Below are 15,117 nucleotides of genomic sequence, written 5' to 3'. Positions count from 1 at the left end.
CGGCCTTCTCGCACCAAGAGAAGTCCTAAGCTCTGCCGCAATCCTTTGGTCCCCTTCACAACCTAGCCCAAAGCCTAGCTGTTACTACTATGGATTCATCTGCCTAGAGTTCTAACTTGAGCTTCACGAAGCGAACTCTTTTACCACATGTGTTATATCCCACTTCATGTCATATACGAGCTCCGTCACCAAGTAATTGCACATGGGAACCCTTAATGACCAAATGTGCTCCTCCACTCTGAGTCGCACCCACTACCAAGCGCACTCAGATTCCACCGGCATTCTCAATGCCCAACATTCCGCTCTGCTAGTTCCAGTTCTGCTACAACCTTCACTATTCCCACAAGCGAAACCCATGTCATCCATCCATTGGACACATGTATGCTACCCCGAGCCACCAACGCTGTCACCGCTCGAAGCTAGCCTTACCACCTCACTCCACAAGTTAAGGTTCCAACCTCGATCCATTCACTTGCACAAGGATGCCTCCTCCTCTTATTTTATGGGCACACTCCGAAGAGTCATCGATCTCCCTATCGATCATCCTTCACTAAGAGAGAAGTGCTGGTCCATCGAGCAGTCATTTGATATTCCCGCAACTTTGGTCAAAGCTACTCCCAACGAAAACTCCTTACCCGTCAGACTTCAAACTCAGCATACACGAAGTAAACTCTTTCGCCAAGGATGTCACCGCCCAATCCATATCCTTTCGAGGAGCACCATCGTTGAGGATTCACATTTAGGATTAATACATCTCCACCTTATGTACTCCCCCACCCTAAGTCGTAAGCACCCCTGAACAACTCAGGTTCCTCGGGCACTCGTAATGCCCAATTCCGCGGCAACCCCAACCACGGACCGCAAGCTGATTCTTCCTAATCATTGCCTCATCGTCTGCCACACGACTGAGGACTTAACTATTTCTCCATCCTAAAAATGACTTGGAAATCCTCTAGGAGTACCAACATGAACTTGGCTTTCACCCGACCACGAGTCGACACCAACAGGCACCTCCCTCATAAGAATTAGTGGGTAGCGCCAATATCGATTATAACTCAACTCTGCACATCTCACAAGCGAAGTATTGTACCAATGCATTGTCGGCTCCAAGTACCTTCGTCAGAGTGACTCTGCTCACTCCAACTTCACCGCCAAGGTCGCACAATGAAATGAATTAAGTTTCTTCTTCCCCAGTTAATTCTTCCTTCTTTCTTCTCCCATCTCCTCTTCTCTATCTCTACTTTAATCCCAATATGATCTGTCTCTCTCTCTCTCTCTTTCTATTTTCTCTTTTTCCCATTTCTCTCAACTAATTACCTTAAATTTTCAATCCGTGCCTCACCATCATCCTGGTCGCCATCCACGTCTTAGGGCGGTCTCATCACCGATGGGTTGTAGCAAGTCCGAAACATTACAGCTTCAGAAAAAAAAATAATATAATTCGGAAAAAATAAAGTTTGGTAGTTTGATGTATATAAGGAAAAGCCCCTTAAGTAATAAAAAAAAAACGTAAGAAAAATAATAAAAAAATAAAAATAAAAACTGAATGCTCTGCATGACCTAATATGTGGCAATAAGTTATGTATTGTATATTAGTATCACAATAACGACGTTGATATGACCCGACGTTGATATTTATAGTATATTTTATAATTAATTAATTAATATCTTATACAATATTCATAACTAATAATTTTATTAATATATTAAATTATTTTTAATGAATAATTGATATTAATTAAGTAGATAAAGTATTATTAATTTAAAATTATAATTACTTTTATTTTTGTTATTCCAATCTAATTATTTAAACACTACTTATTTTATTCTCAGAAACAATTCAATTTTCATCCAAACAAAAACTTATTCTAGATCCTGTTTATGGCTGAACTTATACTTATTTCTAAAATAAACAGTTTTTTCTTATATCCGAACTAAACGAAATCTTAAAAAATTAGACAAGAAAAAAGAAACAATATTTATCTTAAGACTATAAAATATAGTCTTATAAGAAAAATGCTAGGTGTACATTCCAAAAAGATAGTGTATATCTTACACTCCATATCCTGCATTTAAAATTTTTTTTTTGAGAACTTTAGTATTTTAATAAAAAAAATAACAAAATATGAATGCAATAATGGCCCTTCGATGATGGAGTGTAAGATATACACTATCTTTTTGGAATGTACACCTAGCATTTTTCTTATAAGACTATATTTTATAGTCTTAAGATAAATATTGTTTCTTTTTTCTTGTCTAATTTTTTAAGATTTCGTTTAGTTCGGATATAAGAAAAAACTGTTTATTTTAGAAATAAGTATAAGTTCAACTATAAACAGGATCTAGAATAAGTTTTTGTTTGGATGAAAATTGAATTGTTTCTGAGAATAAAATAAGNCTTCGTTCATGCATTGAATGAAATTACTGGATAACTTCTGGTGTACTCATTTTGCTTTTAGGAATGACAAAAAATAAAAATTAGTGGGTAAACTTCAATTTGTCCCTCTATGATTTAGCTGATCATGTTTACTTTTGTACTCTGTTGCTCATTAAGTGGTTCTTAATTATTCTATAATTTTATCATTGTTTTTACCGAAAAAAATTTACTATTAAATAGGATAGCAAAACAAAATATTTTGATAACCATGAGATGGTTAAGTTTAAATTTTTGAACCATAGGGTGTGGTAAAGTAAATATATGCTAATCTATTTTACAGTTAATTAGTACAACTCTTTGAATCATATGATGCCAAAGTGAAAATAAGCTAAGCCACCTACCGCAGTGTGGAGGGGAGGAGGAGTTAACCCAAAATTAATGAGTAAAAGATATGAAATCTCTTTTATAAAGTAATCTAATTAATTTGAAAAAAAAACAATTTCTTATACATTCCCACAATTTTCGAGAGTAATAGGTATCTTAGTAAATTAGTCGACTCTACTCTACAATATATGCATGGAAGAGCGATTGAAAAGTAACGGTTCTAGATTAAGTACTACGATTTTTAATTTTAAAAGAGACAAAATAAATATTTTTATAGTGAGAAATTTATTATTTTAGCCTCATTTTCGTAAGATTTTCTAGTAGATCATGTAGGGGTGGCAATCCAGCTCGCTGTTCGCGAGCTAGCTCATGTTCGGCTCGAAATGAACTCGAGATCGAATCACTCGTTTAATGAACGAGTCAAACACAAGCTCAATTTTTTGACTCGTTTAATAAACGAATCGAATACGAGTTGGAATCAGCTCGCTCGTGTTCGGCTCGATAACGGCTCGAATACATATATTTTATATTTATATAATTTATTTAATTTATATTTATATATATAAATAAATAATTATATATAATATATATTTTTATTATTTAATTTTTAGCAAAATAAAAATATAAAGACGAGCTCAATTATAAAAAGACTCATTTATATGTAAAATTTTAATTATTAGATCAAAATCTAATGGGTATGATTTTATAAATTTATTTTTTATATATATTCAATCTAGTCTTTTTAACTTATTCTTTGTTGGCCAGCTCGTGTTCGGCTGAATTTTTCGACTCGATACTTTAACTAGCCAGCTCGCATTCGGCTCATTTATTAAACGAGCCATTCGATCTCGAGCTCATTTCGAGCCGGTCACGAGCTGGCTTGCGAATAGCAAGCTGGATTGCCACCCTTATATAACGAGCCGAACACGAGCCGGCCCCAGCTCACTCGTGTTCGGCTCGTTTACACCCCTAAGATCAGGTGGCAGAATCTTCTTCAACTTATCCCATTGTTTTCCTCGAAGGGCCTACTCGATCCAATAAACAGGAAGGGAGAGAGAGACCTTAAAGTTGAGAATAGTGATAGGTGGGTAGTGACGCAAATAACTCCACAAATGGGAACGGATAGGTACATGAATTTGACGGCAATAGCCAATAGATAACTCAAAAGAAAAAAACTTCTTGTACACGCATCAGGGTGTACAAATTATACCCCACCCATCCAATGGGTGGGGTGTGTGCACCAATCACATTAGTCACATTATGTGACTGGTAGTTAACACCCCATCTAATTAATGGGTGGAGTGAAGGATATACATTCGTGATGGGGTTGTAAATGTAGTATTGCTCAACTCAAAAATTGGACAAATTGCATATGAGGTCCCTAACCTTTTATTTGATTTTGAACTGAGTCCCTAATCAATGAGTGTCAATGAGCCGAACACGTGTTAGCTGGATCGGTCCGTATTCGACTCGTTCCATAAATGAGCCGAACAGGAGCTGACTCGTTCAACTGTCGAGCCAAAAAATTCAAATAGAAATGATATATATATATATATATATATATATATATATATATATATATATATATATATATATATATATAGTATAGTATGCTATATAATAATATATATATATATATTATAGTCCAGCTACTATACTATTATGAGTATGATGGCCCTCGTACTTATAAGTTATTTTCGATGATAGAGCTTCCGAATCGACGATCCACACTGTTAAACGTTATCTAGAGCATTTGAAACATCTAGAAATAAAATTTCATAATTTTTCGACATCATTTACCTTAAAATTAAAAGCTCACAAAATTGACAATTTTTAACGGCCGGTATGAAATACTTGCTAGTTTAACGCGTGCAAAAGAATCCGAATAGATTGAATTTTTGATAAAAAATTCTATTCACTACCTAGATAAAGATCAATAACTCTGATCTTAAATTGAAGGATCCGATCATCCATTTTTAAGATATCGTTCGATTTTGACCATTCATTTTATGCCTACTTGATGGACTTTATTATGATTTCAAAAAATTATGAAATCTATTTTCTAGAAATTTCAAATACTCTAGATCATATTTAATGGAGTGGATCGTCGATTCGGAAGCTCCATCATCAAAAACAACTTATGAGTACGAAGGGCCCAATACTCATAATGTATAGTAGCCCTACTATATATATATATTTATATATATATATATATATATATAAGAGAGAGAGGAGAGAGAGAGAGAGAGAGAGAGAGAGAGCAAGGCTGCTGTGCTCTCAGGAGCACGGAGGCCTTCGTGCTGCTCAGCCGTTTTCGATGATGAAATTTTCAAATCGACGATCGCGTCCGTTAGACTTGATCTAGCGGCATTTAAAGTTTATATATATATATATATATTATATATATTATATAAATATAATATATAATATATATATATATATATAAAATAAATTTTTTTTTGATCTTACGCCATTAGATTTTGATACAAGTATTAAATTAATATAGAAATGAGTTTTTTTATAATTGAGTTTCGTTTTATCTTTATATTACACTAAAAATCAAATAATAAAAATTTATATTTGATATATATAATTATTTATTTTTATAAATTATATGAATATAAAATATATATATTCGAGATGTTATCGAGTCGAACATGAGCGGGCTAATCCCAGTTCATATTCGGTTCGTTATTTAAACAAATTAAAAAATTCAGTTCGTATTCGGCTCGTTTAATAAACAAGCGATTCAATCTCGAGAACATGAGCTCGCTCACTGTTCGTAGCCAAATTTTCCCTGACCCTCGACGCGGTCAAAGGTCCTCCTCGGGGAGCCTGTCGAGGTGAAAACGGCTTCGGATAATGACCCTCGAAGTTTGCGCCCTTCGATTGATCAAACGATTCGGCTGATGAGGGATCGGATCAGCCGGGTTCGAAATCTCTACTATAGAATCGTTCGGTTGGATGAGCCGAATGTATAGAATGCACAGAAACTAGAGTCGGCTAAAGAGTCGAATAGATGAAAACACAAAGTATGGTCGGCTGAAAGAGCCGAATACCTTTGTATATTAATAAAACAGAGTGTGCCCAAAGGACATATAGACTCTGAAAATATAGTTTATAACAGAGTGTGCCCGAAGGGCATACAGACTCTGAAAATATAGTTTACAACAGAGTGTGCCCGTGGGGCACACAGACTCTAGAGATCTATCTTAAAAACTACTCGTAGGAAAGCAGTAAATACAGAAAAGAAAAGATATGAAAATGCGGTGATCTTCTCGTTCAGGGGAGAGAAAGACCCCTATTACAGGCTTTGAAGTTACTATTTATAGTAATATATTCTCAGCCTACAATATTGAATGGTTTTTAGTAGTGGGGGAAGTGGTGTAGGCATGATCTTGAAAGTTACACCCCACTTCTCATGAAAGTTATGGCCCACTTCTCATGGAAGTTACACCACACTTCTCAACCGTTCCATCCTAAACGCTCTTAACCTTCAGACGTCTTATTGCCGACTCCTGGTGTACCACGTGTCCTTATTTCTTTGCCTCATACGTGGGTTAGATCGGCATGTGTTAATTTTTTTTGGTATCAACACTCACGAACATCGTGCTATCTATCGCTCAAAAAAAAAAAAAAAAAAAAAAAAAAAAAAAAAAAAACACTCACGAACAGCGAGCTGGATTGCCAATCCCTACAAACCATGCATCAAATTGTTGTAATAATTTCAATTGAGTTCCTAGCCTTCTAATATTTCCAGTTAGGTCCCTAATCTTGAGTTTTTACATATTCTCTAATCATATATACTTTTATTTTCTGAAATACGTACATTTTATGTAACATATATACCTAAAATTTGACGATCAATATGTAAAAATTATAATATACCCCGATAACCATCATTTGTGAATATATCTGAAGAGTTTAGTTTATGTATAAGATATTATGTATTTTGAGGAGTCCGGCTATTATACTCTTATGAGTACGATTATCTTCGTACTCATAAATTTTTTCGATGATAGAGCTTCCTAATCGACGATCCATACCGTTAAACATTATTTAGAGCATTTAAAACTTTTAGAAATCAAATTTTATAATTTTTCGATATCATTTACTTTACGATCAAAAACTCACAAAATTGAAAATTTTTAACAGCCGGTATGGGAAACTTGCTAGTTTAACGGTATAAAAGAATCAGAATAGGTTGAATTTTTGATAAAAAATTCTATTCACTACCTAGGTAAGATCAATAACTCCGATCTTAAATTGAAGGATCCGATCATCCATTTTTAGGATGTCGTTCGATTTTGACCGTTCATTTTATACTTGCTTGATGAACTTTATAATAATTTTCAAAAATTACAAAATTTATTTTCTAAAAATTTTAAATATTCTAGATCATGTTTAACAGTGTAGATTGTCCATTCGAAATTTTCAACATAAAAAATAACTTATGAGTACGAAAGGTTCTATACTCGTAAGAGTATAGTAGCCTACTCGTATTTTGAGAATCTATTATTATCTAGGCATAAAGTAGCTTCTAAAATATACTGCAAACAAATATTTATTAGTGGCAATTGCTTATATACCTAAAAAAAGTTTCCGACTTTCTGATTTATCCCTTTTAGAAGGGTATTATTGAAAATACTCTTTTTACAATCCAACATATTTCAAATATACCCCAAGAGTTAAATTTTGTTAATAAACTATTAGCAATAACTGTTATCTGTATGAAATTACTATTTTGCCCTTTCCAATATACCCTTCCACCGTTACCTACTTTTCTTATTTGTCCTTAAGTGGGAAGTACAAAAAGTATTTTGATTTTTGATATTTTCAAATATACTCTTCTATCATCATCAGCATTTCTTATTTGCCCTTAAGCTAAGGTTAAAAAGGCATTTTGATTTTTTTTTAACTCTAGTAGATATTTAACTAACGTCTAACCCAAGTTAACTTAAGGGATGATAACTTTAGAGGTATTTTGAAATAACGGAGGAACATATGAGAGATATATTGGAACGAAAAAAAAAAGAAGTAAAGATAAATGAGATATTTCTAAAGTTTTGAGAGGTATATAGGCAATTATCCCTATTTATTATATGATTTGTAAGAATCAGTGTTTAAACTTTAACCATACTAGGTCGTTACTAAAGTGGCAAGTTTTATCTAAATTAAAAATGTTAAAATGGGAATAAGGCTGTCAACGAGCCGAAACAAGCGAGCTGGGGCCAACTAGAGATCGACTTGAAATTTTTAGAGGCTAGCTCGTGTTCGGCCTGAGCTCCTGATGAATCGAAAAAGCTTAGGTCGTGATCAAATCGCAATTTAACGAGCTAGCTTGTGTTTGGCTCATTAGCTTTGATTAGCTCACCAGGCTGAACTAGCTTGTTTACAACTCAAATCATTTACAGCTCCAAATTTAAAACTCAAATTGATTAATTTTAAAAGTTATTATTATAATTTTTTTACGTGAAATAGAATCCTAAAATAATACCGGTTACATATATCTCGATCTAATAGTTGAAATCCTACAAATAAACGGGCCTCTTTACATTTTTGTTGGGCCAAAATTCAACAGTAAAAATTTTTATGTGTAATTGTATATATAAATACAATAAAAATAATATATAAAAGTATATGCATTCGAGCAATATCGAGTCAAACACGAGTGAGCTGACTCCGGCTTATATTCGGCTCGTTAAGATATCGAGCGTTTATTAAACCAGTGATTCAATATCGAGTTTATTTCGAGTTGAACAAGCTTAAGAACAGCAAGCTAGTTTGTCGGCCTTAGATGGCAATGATTCAATTAAACAATTAGAAGAAATTAAGGACATAACTGCAAGAATTAGAAGTGAGGAGTCCATTTGAAACCTGACTAAAAGATCTGGATCCTTCCACATAATTTACCCAAAAATTCCTTCTCATGGTAGAGTATTGTTTTATATATATATATATATATATATATATATATATATATATATAGAGTTGACGGCTATTATGCTATCGGAAAGCACGGAGCCTTCCGTGCTTCCACCTTTTTTCGATGTTGCGACTTTCGAATCGTCGATTGGCTCCGTTAAACTTGATCTAGAGTATTTGAAGTACCTAGAAAATAAATTTTATGATTTTACGATATCATTTGCCTAGTGAATGAAGGGGCTCAAAATCAACGGCTGAAAATAAAAATCTTACAAAATGTAATAATATGACATTATAATTTTAAATCAAAGATATTGATCTTGTTTATATAGTATAAATAATTTTCTATCAAAATTTCACATGATTGAATATTTTTACACTGTTAAACTTACAAACAGCTCACTACGGCTATTGAAATTTGTTGATTTTGAGCCCATTCGATCACTAGGCAAATGAATATCGAAAATATAAAATTTATTTTCTAGGTGCTCCAAATACTCTAATCAAGTTTAACGGAGCCGATCGACGATTCGAAAGTCGCAACATCGAAAACGAGGTGGAAGCACGGAAGGCTCCGTGCTTCCGATAGCATAGTAGCCTCACTCTATATATATATATATATATATATATATATATATATATATTATATATATATAATATATAATTTACACTATAATACAAAAATTATTAATTAATATTATATACGTACACTCTAAAACACGAAAAATTCTAGTATGCAATGGATATATTGGTGACGTAGCGTAACAAATCAATCAAATGTATCCTTTTAGGGGTATATGTTCTATTATGATTGTAAAATATTATTTTTATTGTACTTTTATTTTTTTAAAAAAATGTAATTGATTTATTATTAATAACGCGGTGCAAGTGTGATAGTATAGAATTCCTCCTAAAACACATCAACCACATGTAAACTCCCAATGATGTCACTCGCTCTAGCTACCAAACAATTGGGTTACAATATATAAAAGTTCGATGGCATTCTCGAAATTTAACCCCTATTTTGAGGGTTAATTTGTAAGAAAATTTTAGAGCGAGGGGTTGCAGTGGCCCCGGAAACTAATGTCCGTACGGACGGGATCAGGATCTTCGGTTGTTGCTTGTGGGAGGGATAATTTTGCCGAGAAATAGTGATGTGGTCACTACGTCGGTGATCTTACCACCTGTTTATTTATTTTTTATGAAAAACTTTAAATACCACTCCTATGATTTTGCACTTTTTTACGTTAGTATTCTGCGGTTTAAAGTATATCAATTTAGTATGTTGTGGTTTCGCACTTTCTCACTTTAGTATTCTGTGGTTTAAAGTGCATCAATTTAGTATCATGTGATTTCATTTTTCACTTTCGTCAACTCCTCTATTAATATTTCGTTAAATTATATACAAAAAACTTCAGATATCCTATCTAGGTTAATTGAATATTTACCTTAGTATCCTTTAGTTTTAATTTTGTCATTGATTTTTTTTCCTCCGTTAATACTTCGTTAAATTATATACAAAAAACTTCAGATACCTTATCTAGGTTTATCGAATATTTACTTTAGTACCTTTTAATTTTAACTTTGTGACTGATTTAACGAAAAAAATTAGTGAAATGAATAATAAAAAGAGAAAAATGAAACCACAGAATGCTAACTTGATACATTTTAAACCATAGAGTACTAAAGTGAGAAAGTGCGAAACCACAGGAGTTAACTTTATACACTTTAAACCATAAGATACTAAAGGGAGAAAATGTGAAACCACAAGGGGGTATTTGAAATTTATCCTTTTTTATTGTTAAATTTTAAATATCACCCATGTGGTTTCACACTTTCTCACTTTAGTACCGTGTGATTTAAAGTGTATCAATTTAGTATCGTGTGGTTTCATTTTTCTCCTTTCATCAGCCTCTTCGTTAAAATTTCGTTAAATCATATAGAAAAAACTTCAAATACCCCACATAGATTTATCGAGTATTCAATTTAGTACCTTTTAGTTTTTTAACTTTGTCACTGATTTAACCAAAAAAAATTAGTAAAAGAAATAATGAAAAGAGAAAAATAAAATCACGGGTACTAAATTGATACGCCTTAAATCGCAGGATATTAAAATAAAAAAGTATGAAACTATAGGAACGATATTTTAAGTTTTTTCTTAATAAATAGTTGTTGATTTTCCGCACCTTATTTCTAGAGCTCGATCCTTGGATAGAGCTTCATAGATAAAATATTCTAAGAACATCTCGACATTCATCTGATAGCCAATTGAGCGATCAAAATACATTTTATTATTAATTAGATGCGCAAAAGAGTTTTGAGCTAAGGTTTCGTTTGGTATTATTATCAATTTTTATTTTTTAAATAGATTTTTTATATAAAATAGTGTAGAAATGAATGGTAATTAAATTGCTCGCCATCTTTACATCCAAGATATTTATTTGGCAATAAAAAAAAATTTAAATTTTTTTTTGGCTTGTATAGTTGTCTTAAATGAAATATTATTTATCAATTCACTAGAACGTATCTTAGGGAAAAAAAAAGAAAAAAAAATATTCACGGATTAAAATATATGAAAAAAATATTTTAAATAAAAATGAGCAATAAGATCAAACGTCTCCTTTTTTTTTGTATTTTTGGATGCCAAAACCAAATATTCAGTAGGAGATTAATGTAATAATAATAATAATAATAATAATAATAATAATAAATATTTTTTATTTTATTTTAAGAAAGAGGCGGATGAAAATATAGAGTAGTGTAGGGGACGAGGTGATGCGGAAGAGCGCGAGCAAGGGTAAGAATGCGCCGGACAAAATCGAAGCGGGCCGTCTCGGTCTCCGCCGCTCTCTGAAAAGAGAAAGAAAAAAAAGAACGAGAGAAAAATATATAAAGATATTTTGATCAGTTTGTTGAAAAATCGAATCGAATTTGTAAAAACAAAAAAAGATGGTCTACTTTTGCAAAAGTTCAATACTAGTTGATTTTTTATGCAAATTAGCCTAATAATAATAATAATAATAATAATAATAATAATTTTTATTTTATTTTAATTAAAAGGCGGATGAAAATATAGAGTAGTGTGTCGCGGGGACGCTTGTTCTCGCACAGGGGAGCAAAATTAGCCGTCTCCTTACGTCATGCTTACGCAAGCAGTTCCTCAACTCAACTGTAATGGCATTCATCGTAAATAAACCCTAATTCCAGGGGCGTTTGTTTGTATGAGCAATCGATCCATTATATATATGTTTTACCACCCGTAGACCTCTTCGTCCAATCCGTTCGCTCTCTCTCTTATTGCTAAACCAATCAACGACTCCAAAAATATATAATAATATATATATATATTTAAAAATAAAAAAAAAATCATCATATTAAGAGAAGANGGATTCATCAAGATTCGCGCTCGGCCTCGGGCACGGCCATGGCGGAGGTGAAGCTCTTCGGGGTGAGGATATGGGGCGAGGGAGGGGGAGGGGGAGGGGAGGAGGACGAGGACGAGGTGATGCGGAAGAGCGCGAGCATGGGGAATCTCGCGTCCTGCGCCGGCGCCGGCGCCGGCGCCGCAGCCGGCGCCGCAGCCCCCGCCGTCGATCACGCCGCCGACGGCCTTGATCATCTCGGCTACCACTCCGACTGCGGCATCGTCGACGCCTCGCCGCTGCGGCAGAGGCGGAGGCGGCGGAGCCACGAGAGGAAGAGAGGTGAAATCAATTATTAAGACCCTTTTTTTTTTTCTTTTTTCTTTTCCTTTTTTACATTCATTCTCAATGTCATGTACAAAATTATAGCATATAATCAATTGACTAATTTAAGTATTTTTTTTTATGAATTATTTATTGTGTTTATAACTTTTTGTTACGTCTAAAAATTGATGAAAGACACAACGGCTATGTATTTTTCTTACAACACAATCAACTGCTCAGAATTTTCTTTTCTCAATTATCTGATTTCTCTGAATGCCGAACTGGCGACGGGAGGATTTAATGCAGGAAAATTCCGTCGGCAACGATAAGAAATCCGTTTCTAAGTAATGTCAAGATTGTAACTCTGATGTGGCATTTGATTCCTCAAAGTGTCCCGAAAAACTATTTTCCGGATAAAAAGTTTTCTATGAAAAACACTTTTACACAAATTTCATTTTCTCGAAAAAAGAAAAACTACTTTTTCTAGGGACCGAACGAATGGAAAATACTTTTTCAGTCAGAAAGTTGTTTTCTGGGATATTTTCTGCGGAACCAAGCACTCCCTGAATTCAGATGGCTTATTTCCTCTTCTTTTCTTTTTTTTTTTTTTTTCTATTGCTTCCTTTTTTTATCTGCAAACCTTTTTTTGAGCAATTAATAGTGTAAATTCTAATTTTATTGTAGAAACTCTGTTCATTCATGTCACAGCATCTGATATTACGCAAAGTGGTAATTGAATCAGGGAAATATGCTCTGGAAATTTAACATTATTCATGCGTTTTATCCATCACATGACACCAAAATGTTTGCACAAGTTCAGGTGTACTTGAAGTGGTGATTTGGCTCTCCTGTCCATTTTGAAATGTTCATAACTGGTAAAAATATGCTTGTGCATGGTCCTTCATATCCTTTTTCATTTCGGAAAATGTTCCTTTTTTCTTTCTTAAAGTAGCACATTTGCTTTGTGAAACTTGTTCGATTATATATTCGTCCTAAATATCATGTTATATATTCCCTGCATGTTATTGGACTCTTTGAACTCCGAAGCTAATTTGCTGCATCTGTTAAACATGTTTTCATCAATGATTAGTTTGAAGCATATATAAGTTTCTCCAAAGGGGGTCTAGAGAATCAAGATGTATCTTTTCCGTAGGGGTTCCATGGACAGAGGAAGAACATAGAACATTCTTGGCCGGGCTGGAGAAGCTGGGCAAGGGCGACTGGAGAGGGATCTCGAGGAACTTCGTGACCACACGAACTCCGACGCAGGTGGCCAGCCACGCCCAGAAGTACTTCCTCAGGCAAAACAACCCTAGCAAGAAGAATCGCCGGTCTAGCCTCTTCGATGTCGTGATTCACGATCAAGTAATCAACATCATCCGTTATTTGAATGGATCTTTGCACTTTAGCGTTGTTGGATTTTACTTTTTCCTCTGAATTGATATTTCAAGTTGAAATCTGTCCTAAATCCGATTTTAACAATTCATTTAGTAATCAGGTTTTGCTGCTAGTGTAGCTTACCGTACCATTCCACATCGATAACGATGATGCTGGCGGATTGTCTTTCTTCCAAATAGTAAACTAATGGGTGTACCAATCGTAAACTTAGTTGTTAAGATTGGAACTCTTAAGGACGTAGCTGAAATCGGTGCCAAGTTTCAAGGACTTACTTTGCCATTGCTCTTTTGTTTTTTTCTCCAAGTAATTCTACGGTTAGTTCGATTTTTCATACTTATTCTCTGTTTCCTCAGTCTGTCAACTCTGAAACTCCACCAATTTCTCCGAAGGAAGAGATCAGCCATCTTGACCTGGAACAGAACTCGGTATTCCTCCCGCATAAGTTTCATATAATCTCAAAACTTTTCTGCAATACGAACAAACTAACTCTGCACAAATTTTCTCGACTAATCTGCAGATCGTGGGATCAACTCTCGTCGCATCGACCCAGATTGCATCTCCAAGTCTAGAAACCTCCACAATCTCGCCTCTAATGACGAAGCTCACGGTAAATACACTATTGTTGTCCTTGACCTAATGCGTATGCGCATATTTTACTTGTTTTTTTTTTTTTTTTTTTCTGCTTCCTTCCTCGCAATAGCCGACAAAATTAAGATATTCTATCACAGTTGGACTTGTCTGCTGGCACGAAAGATCAAGCCATACCGAAGAAGTCCCCTCGAGTCGGCAAATTTTTGGATCGGACGATCACAATGTTCGAGGCCAGCTCATCTCCTGATCTCCTCAAATTATCCTTAGATCACACACATTACCCAAATAATTCCTCTTCAGAGTCTCTATCAAGTGAGGGAAGTGATTTGGAGCTCACCATCGCGCCGCCGCAGCCACACAACCTGGCCAAACTGTCTATAAGTGTGATCTAAATTCACCCATTTATATCCAGTGCTGCTTCTTGCTATGAGACAAGTCATATGTACCACTACTTTATGGGTAATGTTTCAGTTGAGAATACAAGAGCTTCATCCAATCTATATGTGTGTATGTATATGTATGTGTCACTAATTTTGGTAAAAGCAGTAACTGCTGTGCCTGAAATATGTCCTTATTCCTAGTGGAATGTGTGGAGGAAATGGAGGAGAGAAGAGGATGGAGGGGAGGGGGCCTCTATGTCCATAAATAGGGTTTGCTTGTTGTTCCCATCTGAAGAAACAGTGGGGAGAAGAGGCCTATGTGGTTGTGGGCTCTTGATGTCTTTGAATGATTTGTCTTGTATTGTGATGTGGGTGG

General features: G+C 34.4%; 1 protein-coding gene across 2 annotated transcripts; it reads left to right on the top strand.

Annotated features, from left to right (window-relative positions):
- On the top strand, positions 12,079 to 14,875 carry LOC109714921 (transcription factor MYB1R1-like). Of its 2 annotated transcripts, none has more exons than XM_020239666.1 (5): positions 12,079 to 12,390; positions 13,526 to 13,737; positions 14,124 to 14,195; positions 14,288 to 14,377; positions 14,499 to 14,875. In XM_020239666.1, the coding sequence occupies exons 1-5, from the start codon at positions 12,111 to 12,113 to the stop codon at positions 14,751 to 14,753; spliced, it is 909 nt and encodes a 302-aa protein (XP_020095255.1). In that variant the 5' UTR covers positions 12,079 to 12,110; the 3' UTR covers positions 14,754 to 14,875. The 2 variants fall into 2 exon arrangements, with proteins under 2 accessions (XP_020095255.1, XP_020095256.1); XM_020239667.1 differs by having other exon boundaries at positions 14,471 to 14,744.

Source organism: Ananas comosus, linkage group 9 (assembly GCF_001540865.1).
Source record: "Ananas comosus cultivar F153 linkage group 9, ASM154086v1, whole genome shotgun sequence".
Classification (NCBI taxonomy): Eukaryota; Viridiplantae; Streptophyta; class Magnoliopsida; order Poales; family Bromeliaceae; genus Ananas; species Ananas comosus.
Note: the sequence above shows the minus strand (reverse complement) of the source record. Positions and strands in the feature narration are given on the sequence as shown.

Coding starts and splice junctions, on each gene's coding strand:
- LOC109714921 (XM_020239666.1), top strand. CDS start 12,111: ATGGCGGAGGTGAAGCTCTTCGGGGTGAGGATATGGGGCGAGGGAGGG. Junction 14,196..14,287: donor TTGACCTGGAACAGAACTCG/GTATTCCTCCCG, acceptor ACTAATCTGCAG/ATCGTGGGATCAACTCTCGT. Junction 14,378..14,498: donor CTCTAATGACGAAGCTCACG/GTAAATACACTA, acceptor ATTCTATCACAG/TTGGACTTGTCTGCTGGCAC.